This window comes from Pongo pygmaeus, chromosome 2, assembly GCF_028885625.2.
Source record: "Pongo pygmaeus isolate AG05252 chromosome 2, NHGRI_mPonPyg2-v2.0_pri, whole genome shotgun sequence".
NCBI lineage: Eukaryota > Metazoa > Chordata > Mammalia > Primates > Hominidae > Pongo > Pongo pygmaeus.
The window spans coordinates 57,656,275-57,674,715 of record NC_085930.1 but is presented as its reverse complement, the minus strand read 5'-3'; the positions used below and the strand labels follow the sequence as shown (position 1 = coordinate 57,674,715).

Genomic DNA, 18,441 nt, shown 5'->3' with positions numbered 1-18,441 from the left:
CTATCCATTCATTTATCCATCCATCCATCTGTCTATTTATCTGTGTATCCATTTGATATGAGAATATATGAGAATGTAAGCTCCCTCCACTGGAGTGTAAGGGGCAGGGGTTCTTTTTTTTTTCTTTTGAGATGGGGTCTCACTCTGTAGCCCAGGCTGGATGGAGTGCAGTGGCATGATCTCGGCTCACTGCCACCTCCACCTCCTGGGTTTAAGCAATTCTCTGCCTCAGCCTCCTGAGTAGCTGAGATTACAGGCACGTGCCACCACGCCCGGCTAGTTTTTGTATTTTTAGTAGAGACGGGGTTTCACCATCTTGACCGGGCTGGTCTTGAACTCCTGACCTCGTGATCCACCCACCTCGGCCTCCCAAAGTGCTGGGATTATAGGTGTGATCCACCATGCCCGGCTGGGGCAGGGGTTCTGTCTGTTTTCTTCATTGCTGTATTCCTGAATGGTGCTTACCATGTAGTAGTTGCACAAAGGATTTCACTGGATGGGTATTTATTATGTGTCTGGTAGGCCTGCACCTACCAGACACACGATAAATACTACCTCTTTGTCTCTGTGTACTCTGTGCTTCTTTAGCACTTATAACCTCTTTTTGTTTTAATTTGTTTTCATGCCTGTTACCAACTAAATCATCATCTCCTTGAGAAACTAAACTGTCTTGTTCATCTTGGATACCCAGTATCCAGCCAAGAATCTGGCAGGAATTTGTATTTGATATAAGAGTACTGTTAAAAAGACGTGGAGTTAGAAAAACCAAAGTTTCAATCAGCTTTGCCATGATTTACTCTTAATTTCTTGATATGTAGAATGAAGGTGACTGTTCCCACCCTCCAGCATGACTGGGAGTGTAAAATGAGATAGGTGCATGAGAGGACTTGTGAACAAGGCTGAGTAGCTGAGCCTCCTGAATGGCTGCCACTGCAATCCATGAGTATTTTCTAGTGACGTGTGGCTAGAAAATCCAGAAGTCAGGTCCATTTTTACTTTAAGCAGCTTCCTTCCTTGTGCTAGTACTTCCACAAGTCAGACTTCCTGATACTGATAGTAAATGAAGATGTCCCTAGGAGCTTGTTATCACCCCAGCCCACACTTAGGTTCCCTGTCTAGCCCACTGGGCTCCCTCTCTGCTCGTTGGGAGCCTCATTCTTAGCTGAGGAAATTCCTGTGATCCCTGCCCTGGAATGCAGCTTCCCGTCTTCTTTGGGGGTGACCTTTCCGCAGGGCATGGGTGTGTTTTAGACAGCCAGGTTAGGAGAATTCAGGAATGGTTATTTATTTATTTATTTATTTATTTGAGGCAGGGTCTCACTCTCATCATCCAGGCTGGAGAGCAGTGATGCAATCATGGCTCACTCCAGCCTCAACCTCCCAGTCCCAGGTGACTCTCCCACCCAACTTCCTGAGTAGCTGGGATTACAGGTGCGTGCCACCATACCTGGCTAATTTTTGTATTTTTAGTGGAGATGGGGTTTCACCATGTTGCCCAGGCTGGTCTCAAACTCCTGGGCTCAAGTGATCTGCCTGCCTCTGCCTCCCAAAGTGCTGGGATTATAGGCGTAAGCCACCATGCCTGGCCACGGGTGGTTTTGATGAACCCCTACCCCTTAGCAAGACAGAGTAAGTGTGGCTGGGTGCCTTCTTAACCATGTATCCCAGGACATCATCAAAGATGTAATGAGCATATGATATGTGTGTACACTGAGGGTTGCTGCCCAGTAGACAGCTGGTGAGGGCCAGGTTCCCAACCTATGAGGATGAATCCCATGGCACATTCCATGGGGATTCTCCTGCTCTAGATCCCATGAAGACTTACCCTTATTTTACTTGAAGTGGGCATGGGGACTCCTTATCCCTGCATTTCACGTTCCTTGTAACCTAATTCCATGCCTGCTGGCTCCGTCTCCTCCCACAGGCATCATGTGTGAGTCCACCAGTGTCCTTCCCCACCACCCCCTGCACGGTGCTCTTGCTGGTTCTTTCTTAGTTGGCTCTGTGTCACATCAGCCCTGGCTGTCTTGCCTTTGTTTACTTTTTTTTTTTTCATTTTTAATCATTTAGTTTATTTGTTTTCTGAGATAGAGTCTTACTCTGTTGCCTAGGCTGCAGTGCAGTGGTGTGATCATAGCTCACTGCAGCCTCAATCTCTCAGACTCAAGTGATCCTCCCACCTTAGCCTCCCAAGTAGCTGGGACTATAGGCCTATTCCACAACATCCAGGCAAGTTTTTGATTTTTTTTTTTTTTTTTTTTGATAGAGAACAGGTCTCACTATGTTGCCCAGGCTGGTCTTGAACTCCTGGTCTCAAGTGATCCTCTTGCCTTGGCTTCCCAATGTGCTGGGATTACAGACAGTGAGCCACTGTGCCTGGCCTCTTGCCTTTGTTTTCTCACCATGGTTTACCTGAGGGTTTCAGACTTACTCTCTGCCCTCATATCCAGAGTCACCAGACTCTCCCCTACTCTGAGACCAGGATGTGTGGGTCACTGCCTGTCTTGGCCTGTCAGTGCTGCCCCTGCCTCTCTGCAACACACTCTCTACCTTGTTCTAGACAGCCTTGGCTGCTTGCTTCTCAGCCAGCTGAGTCTCAGCCCTTACGGTGCTGTTTGTACAGCACAGCTTAAGACACACGTATTAGTCCGTTCTCACATTGCTGTAAGGAAATACCCAAGACTGGGTAATTTATAAAGGAAAGGGGTTCAATTGACTCACAGTTCAGCGTGGCTGGGGAGGCCTTAGGAAACTTACAATGGTGGTGGAAGGTGAAGGGGAAGCAATGCACCTTCTTCACAAGGTGTCAGGAAGGAGACGTGCCGAGCAAAGGGGGAAGAGCCCCTTATAAAACCATCAGATCGCAGGAGAACTCACTCACCATCAAGAGAACAGCATGGGGGAAACCGCCCCCATGATTCAGTTACCTCCACTTGGTCTCTCCCTTGATATGTGAGGATTATGGGGATTATAGGGATTACAATTCAACGTGAGATTTGGGTGGGAACACAAAGCCTAAACATATCAACACACAACAAACCCTAGCAGTTTATGATCTATTTTGTCCATCATTTTTAAAAATGGACATTTTGTTTCCCCTCTGAGATTGTAAATTTTACAGCCCAGCCAGTTGTCATGAGGAATGTGCCTGGAGGAGAGTGTGCGGATGCTTTCAAGCAGGGCCTAGGGGTAGCCCACATTCTTCCTACTCACACTGTTGTCTAAAACCCAGCCACCATGGCAATGCCTAAGTGCAGTGAGAACTGGGAGACTTGCTCTAGCTTTGTGCTCCAGAAGAAAGGGAGAATGGGCTCAGTGTACTGGCAGCTTATGCTCATGTCACTTGCAAGAGGACAGTGGTTTGGGAGAAGTGGGCAAGGTTTAGGGATCCGTGCTCCCTGTGAGAAAGCAGGGTTGGGGAAAGCAACAGAGGAGGCAAAGGCAGACAGAAATTGCACTTAGGGCTTGCAGAAGTTGGGAGGTTGTCAGGGTGTGAATATGAGGCTCCATGAAATGGTATGGGTGTGGGCAGTACCAGGCTACTGTGAAATCCAGAAGGACCAGGTTAGGCAAGGCCACCACTGTGGAGCTGAATTCCCACAGGGAGAAGAACAATGAGGCCTGGAGTATTTGGATGCATGGAAATGGGGTCGGGCATGGGAGAAGACTAGTGAAGCCTGGGCTGGGGTGAGCGGTCTTTGCCTGGGGAAGTGGATGTGGAGAAGAAGCAATGAAGCATCAGTAGGATTGGAGGTAGGAGCATGAGGAGGGAGACAGGTGAGAGGCTGGGAAGCAAGATGGGCCAACTGAAATGAAAAGAATCAATATTCAATCCAGCTCACATAAACTATAGATTCTTTAAAGAACATCTCCCTGTGGTCAGATTAAATGAAAAAATAATATTGGCCTATTGTAGACACTTCATAAGTATTTGTTCAATGAATTAATAAGTCCATTGAAAGCTGGCAGAGGGATTTCTGCATCCCCCAGGCAGGGAGTATACGTGGCAGTGTGTTGCTGGCACACAACACACATTTTGGTTGTCATCAGCTACCTTCCCCTCAAATCCCTGAGGGTTCTGCCAAGTTGGAGCTGCAGGCGTGGCTGGTCAGGGGGCCAGGCCCTGCCGTATCCCAGCCGGAAAGGTCGGCCTCAGCAAGAAGCCAGCTCCCCGCCTGCGTCCACTTCTCCCCTGAGCTCTCTGCCTGTTTCCCAGTTTGTTTCTTCCCTCTTCATCCCAGGGATTGGGCATGCTGGCCTCCTTTCTTTCTTGGGTTCCTTTGTTCAAGGGCCTACAGTTTCTCAACTCTTCTACTCTGTTTCAGAAACAAACAAGAATTTGTCTATTCCCCCAAAACAATCACCCTCACCTTTTTAGAGTTTTAGCCTTCAGCAATAGTAGGCAGGATGGCACTCAAATAATGTTATGTCTGGTCTGGCACAGAGGAACCTTAATGCACTGGCTGTGATGCTGGACAGCCCAAGCACCCATTGAGCACTAGCCTTGACGGCTGGGTAAGAGACCTTGATTAGCAAAAAATATATAGGGGAGCTGGGCATGGTGGCTCATGCCTGTAATCCCAGCACTTTAGGAGGCTGAAGCGGGTGGATCACTTGAACTCAGGAGTTCAAGACCAGCCTGGCCAACATGGCTAAACCCCATCTCTACTAAAAATACAAAAATTAGCCAGGCATAGCAGTGGGTGCCTGTAGTCCCAGCTATTCGGGAGGCTGAGGCATGAGAATCACTTGACCCCAGGAGGCAGAAGTTGCAGTGAGCCGAGATCACACCACTGCACTCCAGCCTAGGTGACAGAGCGAGATTCCATCTCAAAAACAAACAAACAAAATATATATGGAGTCAGGTGTTAACATATTATAATAAGTAGCAGACCTCATCTTATCCTCCATGTAACAGTGATGATGGGGTGAGTGAGCATGGTGGCTTACAATAAGTAGCAAACACCAGTGTTGTAACAAACTAAAAACAATCTAAATTTTAAACACCTCTCTTTTCTCTTTTATGTTATTACCACTTAGTAACTGAAAGCAGCAAAAGGCCAGGCATGGTGGCTCACGCCTATAATCCCAGCACTTCAGGAGGCTGAGGTGAGAGGATTGCTTGAGCCCGGGAGTTGTAGACCAGCCTGGGCAACATAGTGAGACCTGGTCTCTACAAAAAAAAGTAAAAAATCAGTGGGATATGGTGGCACCTGCCTATAGTCCCAGCTACTTGGGAGGCTGAGGTGGGGAGACAGCTTGAGCCTGGGAAGTTGAAGCTGCAGTGAGTGGCAATCACGTCACTGCACTCCAGCCTGGGCGACAGAGCGAGACCCAGTCTCTCAGAAAAATAAATAAATAAATAAATAAAAATAAAAAAGGCTGCAAAGGACACTTCAACTTTCTGTTTCCATTCTGCTGCTTTTCCCCTTTGGAGAGTTTGATAAGGGCATTTCTGGAGACCAGGGATCAATGCTTTGTTTGTGTGCAGGAACCTCTTCCAGCATAGAGCATGGGGAGCATCTGCAAGCAGTTGTGTTGTGGCCCATCAGAAGCCCATCCTTCTTGCTTCGGTTCCTTTTGTTCAAGGAACAAAAGGTTTCCATTTTTCACTGATGAGATGAAGTCTCCCCTCCTCTTCTATAAGTTGAGGCCCCTCTGTACCTGTTTCTCTGCAAGAGGATATTTATCCCTCATGTTTGGTAGGTAACAGATCTCTGTATTTGGGGCAGCAAAGAAATGCTGCCTTCAGAAGGATGGAATCTGTGGGACCAAAGTTAGTTTCCTGCTGCAGAACTTGGCAGTGGCCTTGGCTAAAATGGGAGGCACATGCTGCAAAGAGCACTGGATTTGGGCCCAAGAAGCTAGGGCCAGATGAACTTCAACTACTTAGGTGAACTTAGGCTGATGGACCTCTGATTCCCCACCTGTGGAAGCCAGGGGATGGCACCAGGTGATGCAGTCAAGGGCCCTTCCCCTTGGAACTTGCTATGTCTGACACCTGGCAGAGGGTCTGAGTGTCAGGTCTCTGGGATCTGAAGCTGTTACACCATCAGACATCAGGATGTCATTCATGTGAGGAGGACTTTCTTTTTCTTTTTTTTTTTTCAACTTTCATGTTAGATACAGAGGGTACTTGTGCAGGTTTGTTATATGGGTGTATTGCACTCTAAGCAGTGAGCGTAGTACCCAATAAGTAGTTTTTCGACCCATAAACCCTCCTGTCCCAGTAGTTCACAGTATCTGTTGTTCCCATGTTTATGTCTGTGGGTGCTCAATGTTTAGGTCCCACTGATAAGTGAAAACGTGGTATTTGGTTTTCTGTTCCTGCATTAATTTGCTTAGGAAGGAGGGTTTTCTTAAACATGAGTCTGCCTTTTCTCTAAGGCTTTATGATGTGAGGCATCCATATTCATGAATTTGGAGCTTAGAAATATAGGTATTGAGGGGCCGGATGTGGTGGCTCACACCTGTAATCCCAGCACTTTGGGAGGTTGAGGCAGGTGGATCACGAGGTCAGAAGATCAAGACTATCCTGGCTAACACGGTGAAACCCCGTCTCTACTAAAAATACAAAAAATTAGCTGGGCGTGGTGGCGGGCGCCTGTAGTCCCAGCTAGTCGAGAGGATGAGGCAGGAGAATGGCGTGAACCTGGGAGGTGGAGCTTGCAGTGAGCCGAGATTGCGCCACTCCAGCCCGGACGACAGAGCGAGACTCTGTCTCAAAAAATATATATATATATAGGTCTTGAGACACTTTCTCTTCCTTCCTTCCTTCCTTCCTTCCTTCGTTTCTTTTTTTTTTTTTTTTTTTCACCTTAAAGTATGAAGGGTTAAGAGACATTTTCCTGATTTATAATGTTTGTGTACCTGGAAGGTCATAGCCATTACTAGATATGCCTCTGGTCTCTGTCATTTTGGTTTTCTCTCTTTAAATATGCATCTATCCTTGTTCAAAATTAAAATATCTAGGCCAAGTGTTGTGGCTCATGCCTGTAATCCCAGCATTTTGGGCGGCCATGGCGATCATCTGAGGTCAGGAGTTCGAGACCAGCCTGGTCAATATGGCAAAACGCTGTCTCTACTAAAAATACAAAAATTAGCCAGGCATAGTAGCACATGCTTGTAATCCCAGCTACTCAGGAGGCTAAGGCGGCAGGATCACTTGAACCCAGGAGGCAGAGGTTGCAGTGAGCTGAGATTGCACTCCAGCCTGGGTGACAGAGTGAGACTCTGTATCAAAAATAAAAATAAAACCAAAAATACCTAGAAAGGAACACATGGAATAGAGGCGAAGCTCTTGGCTTGTGGCCTAACACCCTCTGTTGAGGTCTGCAGCACTCTCAGTTCCTTTTCTTGGGCAACAAGAACCTATAGCTACAAATCAGTTATGGCTTACTCCTTCCTTATAGGGTCAAAAATAAATCAAAAGAAATTAGTCACAGCAATTTTTTGGACTCCATGCCAAAAGAGATCTTTAACTCTTAGGGGAATTTCCCTGTTAAGGTAGCTGCCTTACCCTAAAAAGCTTTATCAGACCTGCCTTGCCCCATGGTGGCTCTGAGTCCCTAGAGCTCTGAGACAATAATGACAGGACTCGATATATAGGTAAAGATGCCTCAAAGTTGTTGAGCACATCAACAAAACCATATGGCCTGACCTAGGTAGCAAGACGGCGAACTTTGACACTGATGATAGAGATGCATGGCACTGAGAAGAAATCTAACTTTGGTCTGCATGGCATATGGGGCGTCCTGTGCTGTCTATAAAGCTGGAGTTGCTGAGAATAGGCGCTCTCTTTGTACCATCATGTTGCTGACTTGGTCTGCACTTCTCAAGTCAGTGCAACCCTGCAAGTTGCAGCTTTCATGTGACTAATGGTGGTTTCCACACTGGCAACCAGGTGACAGTGCAGGAACCCATGATTCTTGTTGGTGCAGCTAACTTCAGGGAAGCCTCGTATGCACTGGAGCTGAGGTTTATCACAGCCTCAGCTGAAGAATGTTTTTAAGGAGAAACATGGGAAAACTGCTACCAGTGAAGGGCATGAAGAAGGGCTTTGCTCCTAACATCCTAGAGAATAAAGAAGCCCCAGAGCTGCTACAGAGTGCACTTGGGAAAGCCAGCGACACTACTAGTGTTGTAATCGGCACTGACCTGGCCACCTCACAGTTCTTCAGGTCTGGGAAATATGATTTGGACTTTAAGTCTCCTGATGGTCCCAGCAGATACATTTGGCCCTGTACAAGTTCTTCTTCAATGACGGGTAGTGTCCATCAAAAATCCCTTTGAGGAGGATGTTGGGAAGCTCAGATGAAGTTCACTGCCAGTGCAAGTATCCCAGCAGTGGGGGAGATCATCTCATTGACCAACCTGAAGGAATTGTGCACCTGCCTCCTGCTTAGGTGAAGCAGGTTGGCTCTGTGCCCTGGTCTATTCCAGAGTGTAAGCTGGTCCAGACCAGTTGGAGAGGTGTCAGGGGTTCCCATTACTCTGAAGAAACTGACCATGCTTCCATTGCCACCCTGGTGGTGGGGCTGTGCACTGGACTGATCAAAACAGGTGCACATTGACAAACAGAACTGGGCCAAGTATAGTCAGTTCCTCAGAAGCAGAGGGGCTGGATAGCAAGGCTCAGTTCGCCAGTGAGAAATTCAGAAATTCTCTAGCAGAGTAAGCACTGGGCAGGCAAGCCCCTGAGCTCTTCAAGCTCTGGAAAGCTAATTAGACATCTACTTCAGACAGCTCAAGACAGCAGACCCAAACTGGCAGGGCCCTCAGGTCGTTACCCCTCCTTTTCCAGAACCCTGTGTTTTTCTTCTCACTGCTTCACTAGAACTGCTGTATCAGAGCCAAGCTTGACCACCTGGAACCCCATTTAGAAAGCTCTGCTTTTAAATCTAAGGCCAGAGGCCGGGCACAGTGGCTCACGCCTGTAATTCCAGCACTTTGGGAGGCCGAAGCGGGCAGATCATAAGGTCAGGAGATCAAGGTCATCCTGGCCAACATGGTGAAAACCCGTCTCTACTAAAAATACAAAAATTAGCAGGGCATGGTGGTGCGTGGCTGTAATTCCAGCTACTCGAGAGGCTGAGGCAGGAGAATTGCTTGAACCAGGGAGTCGGAGGTTGCAGTGAGCTGAGATTGCGCCACTGTACTCCAGTCTGGTGACAGAGCAAGACTCTGTCTAAAAAAAAAAAAAAAAAAAAAAATTCTAAGGCCAGAATAATATATATATGTGTATCTGTGTGTGTGTGTATATATATATATTTTTTTAACAAAGTCTCACTGTCGCTCAGGCTGGAGTGCAGTGACATGGATCATAGCCCACTGCAGCCTGGAGCTCCTGGGCTGAAGCAATCCTCCTGCCTCAGCCTCCTAAAATGCTGACATGAGCCATCATGTCTGGCTAGAAAACTCATTTTTCTAACCTTGTTGCACAACAAGTGTTTATGGAGCCACTTATACCTTTGATGTAGTCATGGAGGTTGTTGACAGGCAAGATCCTTGGGGATTTAATGCACAAATAAAAAATCGTTATTAAAAAAAAAAAACCCCAGAAAACAAACAAACATGCCATAGGCTTAGGACAGTACATCTGGCTTTACTTATTTAAAAACACTGCAGTGTCTTCTTGACTTATTGTTCTTTTTTGTGTTTGTTTTTTGTTTTTCTGAGACAGGCTCTTGCTCTTTCGCCTGGGCAGGAGTGCACTGGCACAATCACAGTTCACTGCAGCGTTGAACTCCTGGCCCAAATGATCCTCCTGCCTCAGTCTCTCAAAGTGCTGGGATTACAGGTGTGAGCCACCACACCAGGCTGACTTCTTGGTCTTGAATTTTATAAGGATTCTAAAGGGCATTGGGTAGTTCCAGGACATCTGAGACCTTGAGGGAGGGTGCATTCCTCTGATTTTTGTGCCTCTGCCAGCAGTCTGGCTTCTAACAAAGTGGTCAAGGGATGCTGACTCACGTGAGGCTTCTGGCAAAGTGTTCCAGAGGGAGGAGGAAGGGACAAGTGTCCTAACTCCTCCAGAAAGACCCATAGGACAGCATTGGCCTCCAGCCTGCCAGAGCGGGGGGAATCTTCTTTTTCACATTCACCAGGGAAAAGGTGAAACCCCTTTGCCGGAAATGACCAGGGAGGCTTCATGTTTTATAATAAAGTGTATTGTTTCATTTTAAAGTTAATACCTTAACCTCCTGGTGTCCCAAATGAGGTTGAGTTGTTCTGATGTCCAGCTTTCTCCCAAACCCAAAGAAAGATTTTTCTTATCAATGTGTCGTTATCATACAAACAACAAAGATAAAAACAAAAATGTTTTTGTCACTTTACTATAACACCTCATTTAAAATTGTTCTTTCAAATCCTAATAAATACAATTCTATATTCTGGGGTTTTTTTCCTCCTTAGTGTAAATATTTTAAATTTCTTCTTAATTCCCATAATTATTTGTAATGGCTGTCATCTATTGAAGTGATATGCTATGTTATTCTTATGGTTTAAGGATTTAGATTTGCAAGTTCTAAAGATTATATTATAAGTAATACTGCCATATACATCACATAGAGTTTCTCCTTTCTCTTTAGATGATTTTCTTGTAATAAGTTTCTTGGAGTAGAGCACTGGGTCAGTGGATATGACCTGTCCTGCCACCTTGTTCTCCTGAATGATTATCCAGCATCCAGTGCCTGTGAAAGATGATAAGTGAACAGCTTAAAGGTTAACTCTTGAATGCCCAAGGGAAGACTTTTCAGCTACTTATATGTCATCTTATTTATTTAACTATATATTATTTCATCTATTTATTTATTTATTTTTAGGGAGTAGGTCTCATTATGTTGCCCAGGCTGGTCTCAAACTCTTGATCTCAAGCGATCCTCCCACCTCAGCCTCCCAAATAGCTGGGATTACAGGCATGAACCACCATGCCCAGCAATATATAACAACTTTTAAAAAATTTTAGCTATACAACTTCTGATCATTTCTGTTTCTTTCTCTTGCTAATCATGTAGGCAGTTAGGAGCATTTTAACCATCAAAATAACAACAAAACCAAACATTTTTATTATGTGTTTATAGTTTACAAAATGCTGTCATGTCCAGCAGCTCAGTTAATCCTTACAATACTTGGTGAAGCATCTGGGATAGGGATTACCATTTCCTCCATTTTCAGACAATGAAAATGGAAAGTAGAGAATTTAAGGTCAACCGGATGGAGATGCAGCCACGACATGCGATGTTTTCGGGAGACACCCTGACCACCTCCTGCTCTCTTCCTCTTTTTCCCTGCCTAGGACTTCGGAAGCCCACGGTCCATCACCTCTCGGTGTGACTTGAGGGCAAACCTTGTCAGAAATGGCTGTGGAGGTGAGATAGAGAGCCCAGCCAGCAGCTTCCATGTCCTGAGGAGCCTGCCCCTCAGCAGCAAGGGTTCGGGCTCTGCAGGCTGGGACGTCATTCAGATGACACCACAGGAGATTGCCGTGAACCTCCGGCCCGGTGAGTTGCCCACAGAAAGGGCTGGATGCTCTGGGATCAGGAAGGCCCATGGGTGTGGTGGGACTTGTTAATAATGGGACAACAAGTCAGGCCAGGCTGAGATCAGAGTCACGAGATGGTGATGGGGAGGCGAGGCTCAGACCTCAGGAAGCAGAGTATGTTCTTATTGATGTGTCTGTGGACAGGCTCCTGTGGACAGAGGAAGATCTTTGCTATTTTTAAACAATTGTAGTGAAATATACATAACATTTACCATTTAAGCATTTTCAAGTGTACAGTTCAGCAGCATTAAATTCACAGTATTGTATAAACATCAGCAGTATCTATTTCCGGAACGTTTTTGTCATCCTAAACAGAAAATCTGTACCCATTAAACATTAACTTCTCATTCTCTCTTTCCCTTGGTTCCTGGTAACCGGCATTCTACTTTATTTTTTATTTTTCATTTATTTTTATTTATTTTGTTTAAATCAGGGAGCAACTGATGGCAGAAATTACCGTCATTCAGGTTGTAGTGGCTGCCCACTCTACTTTCCGACTCTGAACTTGACTAGTCCAGGTACCTACCATAAGTGGAATCATCCAATATTTGTCCTTTGAAGTTTGACTTATTTCACTAATGTAATGTTTTCAACTTTCACACATATTTTGGCATGTGTCAGCACTTCATTCCTTTTTTGGATGAGTAATATTTCATTGTGTATCACATTTTGTTTATTCATTTGTCTGTCAATGAACATTTAGGTTGTCTTCAACTTTTGGCTCTTGTGAATAATGCTGTGGTTTATTCTAGGAGGATGCTGGTAGATTTACTCCTTAGTGAATGCAAGTTGCTCAGGAAACACGCCACTTTTAGGAAAAAGTGTTTTTTCCTGTCAGCAAATTCCATTTGAGTCTGTAGCATTCTGCAAGGACAAACTTTTAGAGTGGAGATATTTTGTTTTGTGACCATGGGGCCCTGCAAGCCTTAGAGTTGCTTAATGTAAGGAAACGGTAATATAATTACTTATAATGTAATATAAAGAAACGGTTTTGCATACCTACTACGTGCTAAACAGTTGACCTAACTTTAAGGTAGCTATCTTTTTTTTTGAGATGGAGTATCACTCTGTCACCCAGGCTGGAGTGCAATGGCACAATCTGGGCTCATTGCAACCTCCACCTCCCGGGTTCAAGAGATTCTCCTGCCTCAGCCTCCCTAGTAGCTGGGTGTGTACCACCATGCCCAGCCAATTTTTTTTTTTTTGTATTTTTAGTAGAGACTGTGTTTCACCATGTTGGCCAGGCTGGCCTTGAACTCCTGACCTCAGGTGATCTACCCTCCTCGGCCTCCCAAAGTGTTGGGGTTATAGGTGTGAACCACCATGCCCAGCCAGGTAGCTCTCATTTTACACACAAGGAAACAACCTGCTCAAGGTCTCTCAGTTAGTGAGTGGTGAATCGATTCAGCCCCAGGTCTTGGTAACCACAAACCCATGGTTGTTTCTAGTTCACCCTTTTTATCATTGAATATTCTGCATATTAGAAGCCTTGCAATGTCAAAGGGTTGGATGTGCATGTGGCTAAATTGGAAGGTATTACGCTATTGGGAAGGGGCAGATTTTTTCACATTTTACTGATTTTTTGCCATTTTCTTCTATCCCATGGTCTAGGAAACCATTGGCAGTAGCTATTTGTAGATGGTTTATGTAGACTCCAGGGAGGCTTGTAGCAGTGGAAAGATCATGGATCTGGCTGGCTCTCTTGGGTTCTAGCTCTGGCTCTGTCCCTAGCTCGGAGGCCCTGGGCAAGTTACTCCATCTCTCAGCATCTTAGGGTCTTTGTCACCTTTGTTCCTCATGGGCATGTTCAGAGGCTTAAATGGAATTTTTGTATCAGTGAACTTTTCAAAGTTAAAATTTTTATTATTTTCAAAGAGCAGTGGCCAAGGGTGCCAGATGGAGGTTTGACCAGGGATGCTCAGTGCCTCGGAAATGGATTAACACAGTGCTGCATGTGATAAGCACCCAGTAAAGCTCGTTGTTGTTGCTGTGGTTATCATCGTATGGTCTGCACCATGAGTTTTTAAAGAAAGAGCTCCAAGTCATCATACAGTTGAGAAATGTTTTATTTTGTCTATTTTAATTGTCTTGAAAATAAGAAACAAAAGAAGAGTGTAAGTTGGCCTTGCTGGATAGAGAAGCCTAAACTATTGGGTTGCCTGCCCAGGAATCAGTGTTGAGATTAATTGAAGTTAGGATTTTTGCAAACCTTCTCGCTGTAAGCGACACTCAGCCTTTTTGTTTAGTGAGATACTGAATTGAGAGAGAAAAGGAAGGGAACTCTTACAGAGCTGTGTGAGTGGGTAGAAAAAAGTCAGCTGAGCACTTATGTGGGCAGATGGTTGGTAATGTCCTCTGGGGAAAGAGAAATCTCTTATGTGAAGACAGGCTCAGGGTCCGGGGTTTGGACCGAAAGGGATATAGGAATTGTTATAGACTCTTAATATATTGGAACATTGTGTTGTATAAGAATAGTGTATTTTCTTTTTTATCATAGTAATAGTATAGCAATAACACATGAAATTCTAGAAAAATAATCCACTTTAACATATTATTTTTCATTTTTACTATGTCCTCTGTCTTTATTCACCTCTTTGTATTTTTCATATACTTATCATAATGTATGTATAATCATGCTATTTTCATTCAATAATCTTTGAAAATTAGGACAAAAATTCACACCTCCAAAAGAGTTTGTAGTTTCAGAGCCATTGTGGAGGAAGGTTTTAATTTACATTTTCGGAACTCCTCATCTAGAATAGCTCTCAAAGCCTGTGGTGTTCTCTCCAAGAAGTATCCTTTATGGTGGCAAATCTTTCTTCTTCAGGGTAGACTTAACTTAGGCAAATCCAAATCCACACAAATCCAAAGATGTCCACACTTTAATAAATCCAGTTTTTAAAATCAGAATTAAGGTGTGAGTGTGAGCAGAGATGGTTGTTTGGTTTGACTATCAACTGGCCTTTACAGCAGTCCCTGTAGAAGAGTTAGAGAGTTAGAGAAGGCTGGATGTGGCGGCTTATGCCTGTAATCTCAGTGGTTTGGGAGGCCAAGGAGAGAGGACTGATTGAGGTCAGAAATCTGAGACCAGCCTGGGCAACATAGTGAGCCCCCGTTGCTATGGGGGAGACTGAGGTGGAAGGATCCCTTGAACCCAGGAGTTTGAGGCTCCAGCCTGGATGAAGATGAGACTCTAAAAAACAACAACAACAACAACAACAACAACAACCCAAAATAAAAAACAAGTGATTTGAGTAACGGCAGTTTTGTATACAATCCGTATTTATGCATAAAACTCAATATATGCTCAATTAAAGAAAAAAATCATTCTTATTTGGTATAGTTACATCTCCTGCTAAGCATTATGATATGATTTCTGGTATTAGAAATAAAATGGAAACCGTGACCCTGTGTTGATACAAAACCACAGTGTGGGTGCTCTGTGCAGCTCTGTCTTGTGGAAGGTGTCGTGGTGGAGAGCCCAGTGCTGGGGGTGTCAAGCAGATGGAGGAGCTGACTGCCTCCTGAAAACACACCCAGACTATGAAGAGGGTTCAGTATGAAGAGATGAAGACTAGGAAGAGATCTGATGAAAATACGAGTTCCTAAGACCTACAAGCATTGTGAATATGTTTCCCAAATGTAGAAACACTTGAAACCAATGATGCCTCTTAAAATTTTGAAAATATAATCTTAACATTTACAAAGAGAAGTACAGGCAAACCTGAAGAATTTGTGGGGAGAGAAAAATGATATGTCGCAGTTAGCAAAATTTTCAGTCATGCAAAATACACATTTGCCTCAGGGTATCTCCCTCCTGACTCTAGGGAGGGCTTTCAGGTATATAGCGATTGGTTTTTCATATATCTATCTATATATATATATAGAGAGAGAGACAGAGTCTCGCTCTATCGCTCAGGCTGGAGTGCAGTGACGTGATTTCAGCTCACTGCAGCCTCCAGGTTCAAGCGATTCTTATGCCTCAGCCTCCTGAGTAGCTAGGACTGCAGGCACACACCACCACACCTGGCTAATTTTTGTATTTTTAGTAGAGACGGGGTTTCACCATGTTGGCCAAGCTGGTCTCGAACTCCTGGGTTCAAGTCATCTGCCCACCTCTGCCTCCCAAAGTACTGGGATTATAGGCATGAGCCATTGCGCTGGGCCTCCATTGTATATTTTTAGAAATGCTTTTGTGTGTTCTTCCTTGCCCTACCCCCCATGCCTCATAATAGTTATTTGTTGAGTGAAATATAAGACTTTGAGTGAAATATAAGACTTCGCCAGACTTATCGCAGACTAATCAAGGACAAGCCTCAGCAAAATCATGAAGGCGAAGTAATTGTTCCAAGGTAAGTCTCAGGAAGGAAATAAAAATTAAAAAGAATTTCTGTCTACTTTAAGCAGGACATTTTTTATTTTTTTAAATTGAGATATAATTCACAGACCATAAAATTCACCATCTTAAGGTGTACAATTCAGTGGTTCTTAGTATATTTGCAAGGTTGTACAGTCAACACCACTGTCTAATTCCAGAACATTTTCCAAAAAGAAGTCCCATACCCATGAACAGTTACTGCCTATCCTATCGTCTCCCACCCTCCCCTTTCAGCCCCTGTTATCCACCCGTCTACTTTCTGTCTATATAGTTTTGCATATTCTGGACATTTCCTATACGTCATAAAATGTGTGGCTCTTTTAGCTGGTTTCTTTCACTTAGCAACATGTTTCAAGGTTCATCCATCTTGTAGCATGTACTTCATTCCTTTTTATGGCCAAATAATATTCCATTGTGGATGTATAGATATACTATATTTTAGTTTATGGACATTTGGGCTGTTTCTACATTGGGACAATTCTTTTTTCTTTTAATAACCCCACAGTTAACATCCTATACTTTGGGGCATTTATGACTAATGCTGCTATGAACATTCATGTACTCACTATTGTGGGGACATATGTTTTCAATAATCTTGGGTCTATAGCTAGGAGTGGAATTGCTGGGTCATATGGTAATTCTATGTTTAACTTTTTGAAGGACTGCCAAGCTTTAAGCAGGATTTTGTGTAAATATAGAATCATGTTTTCCATTTTATTTCAATACTGGAAACTACATGTCAGGATAAGAACCTTAGAAAAAATCATTAACAAAGAGCATAAAATCCTTAAGAAAGGACATAAACTTTAAAGTAAAGCTTATCGAGAATGGTCAAGCTAAAGGTGGTTTTGAAACACTGAGCAATTAAGAAGAGTTTATTAAAGTCATTATTGGCCTCAGTCCTTTAACCTCTTAAAAAATGACCCTTGATTGGTAGCTTTCTTACATTTTGAAATAATTTTAGACTCACAAGAAGTTGCAAAAATAACACAGAGATGTTCTATGTACCCTTCTCTGCTGCCCTCAATGATAGCATCTTAATATAACAAAAGTATGTTCTCAAAACCAGGAAACCAACATGGTTACAATACTATTAACTAAACTACAGGTAATTGGTTGTTTTTGGGTTTCCTCCCAGCCCCTATTTTTTTCCTCCCTTCTCCTTCCAGGTTCTACTTGGAAGAGCCAGTTTTTAGGTATTGCTTCTGCAATAAAGTTGCCACCCTGGGTGAGAGTGTATATAGCTTAAATAGATGAAGAAAGTCTTTTGATGATGGCTGGATAAGGGGTTATTTTAAAGGAAACCAGAAGTATAGAGCCCTGGGCTTGGAGGCAGACACTGTGGAGGACAACCATGTCTTCAGGTGACTTGTTCCTTGGTTCCATCGGTCAACAGTCACAATTCTGAGGTGGAGAGGGGGTGCAGTACAGCCTGGCATCCTTGTTCTAAACCAGTGAGGCAATAATTTGGTTCTAGATCTGGGTTTAATCCTGGGATACTAAGTGCCTTCTGCTGTAGTGACTGGAAGAGCTGTCTGCTCATTTATAATGTGTGCACCAGGGCCCTAATTTTCTGTTCAGTTGTAGTCCTGTTATAATAGAGTTGATTTTTATGTTTCCCTTCTTTCTTTCAATTTCCAGCACAGAATAGTACTTCTAGGGAATCAAAAACCATTTGCATTTATTTTGGGATGGCAAAGGTCTTTATTTGCTGAGGTACTACTTTGTCTTAACACTTTGAACAAAATCAGTCTTAAGAGTTTTTGACTCAAAGGCAGGAAACCTGAGGGAAAAGAAGAAAGAAGAAAAAATAAATAAATATTAAAAAAAGTTTTTGAGGTTGGGCATGTGGCTCGCACCTATAATCCCAGTGCTTTGGGAGGCTGAAGGGGAGGATCACTTGAGCTCAGGAGTTTGAGGCCAGCCTGGGCAACATGGCAGGACTTTGTCTCTACTAATAATTTTAAAATTAGCCAGGCGTGATGGCACATGCTTATAGTCCCAGCTACTTGAGAGGCTGAGGTGGGAGGATTGCTTGAGCCTGGGAGGTTGAGGCTGCAGTGAGCTGTGGTTGTGCCACCGTACTCTAGCCTGGGTGACAGAACAAGACCCTGTCTCAAAAAAAAAAAATTTTTTTTTGCTAGAATTCTCAACTCACTCTCTAGAAATGTTTGTCATTTGATATATATCCCTAAGGAAAATGCCAACTTTTCACTTTTTATTAAAGGGAAGGCAGAGAGAAGAAAGCTTTAAAAATACATTTCAGATAGAATGCTAGTTGATACCCGATTACAGTGGAAGAACCTGTACTTACAAACTGAGCAGTGTAGAAATTCTGTGCAAAATGCAGTTGGAGCTGGGTACTCTGGAACCAGGAACAAGCAGAAGGACATGAGAGGGGCTGCCTGGGGTAGCATTTCACAGGTGCCAGGTGATCAGCTTCTGTTTTGAGTTTGCCATTTCTCTGGTCCTGCCCCTGGTCCTGAGGCTGGCAGGAATTACATGGAACAGCCCCAGAGAG

The 18,441-nt window shown here is 44.0% G+C and overlaps 1 protein-coding gene across 2 annotated transcripts in view; it reads left to right on the top strand.

Annotated features, from left to right (window-relative positions):
- ITGB5 (integrin subunit beta 5) overlaps positions 1 to 18,441 on the top strand; it is a 122,875-nt gene that overhangs the window by 16,914 nt on the left and 87,520 nt on the right. For both annotated transcript variants that reach the window (XM_063661682.1, XM_054480965.2), the window contains exon 3: positions 11,297 to 11,501. In XM_063661682.1, coding sequence (XP_063517752.1) covers positions 11,465 to 11,501 — 37 coding nt within the window. In that variant the 5' untranslated portion in view covers positions 11,297 to 11,464. The remainder of the gene's footprint in view (positions 1 to 11,296; positions 11,502 to 18,441) is intronic.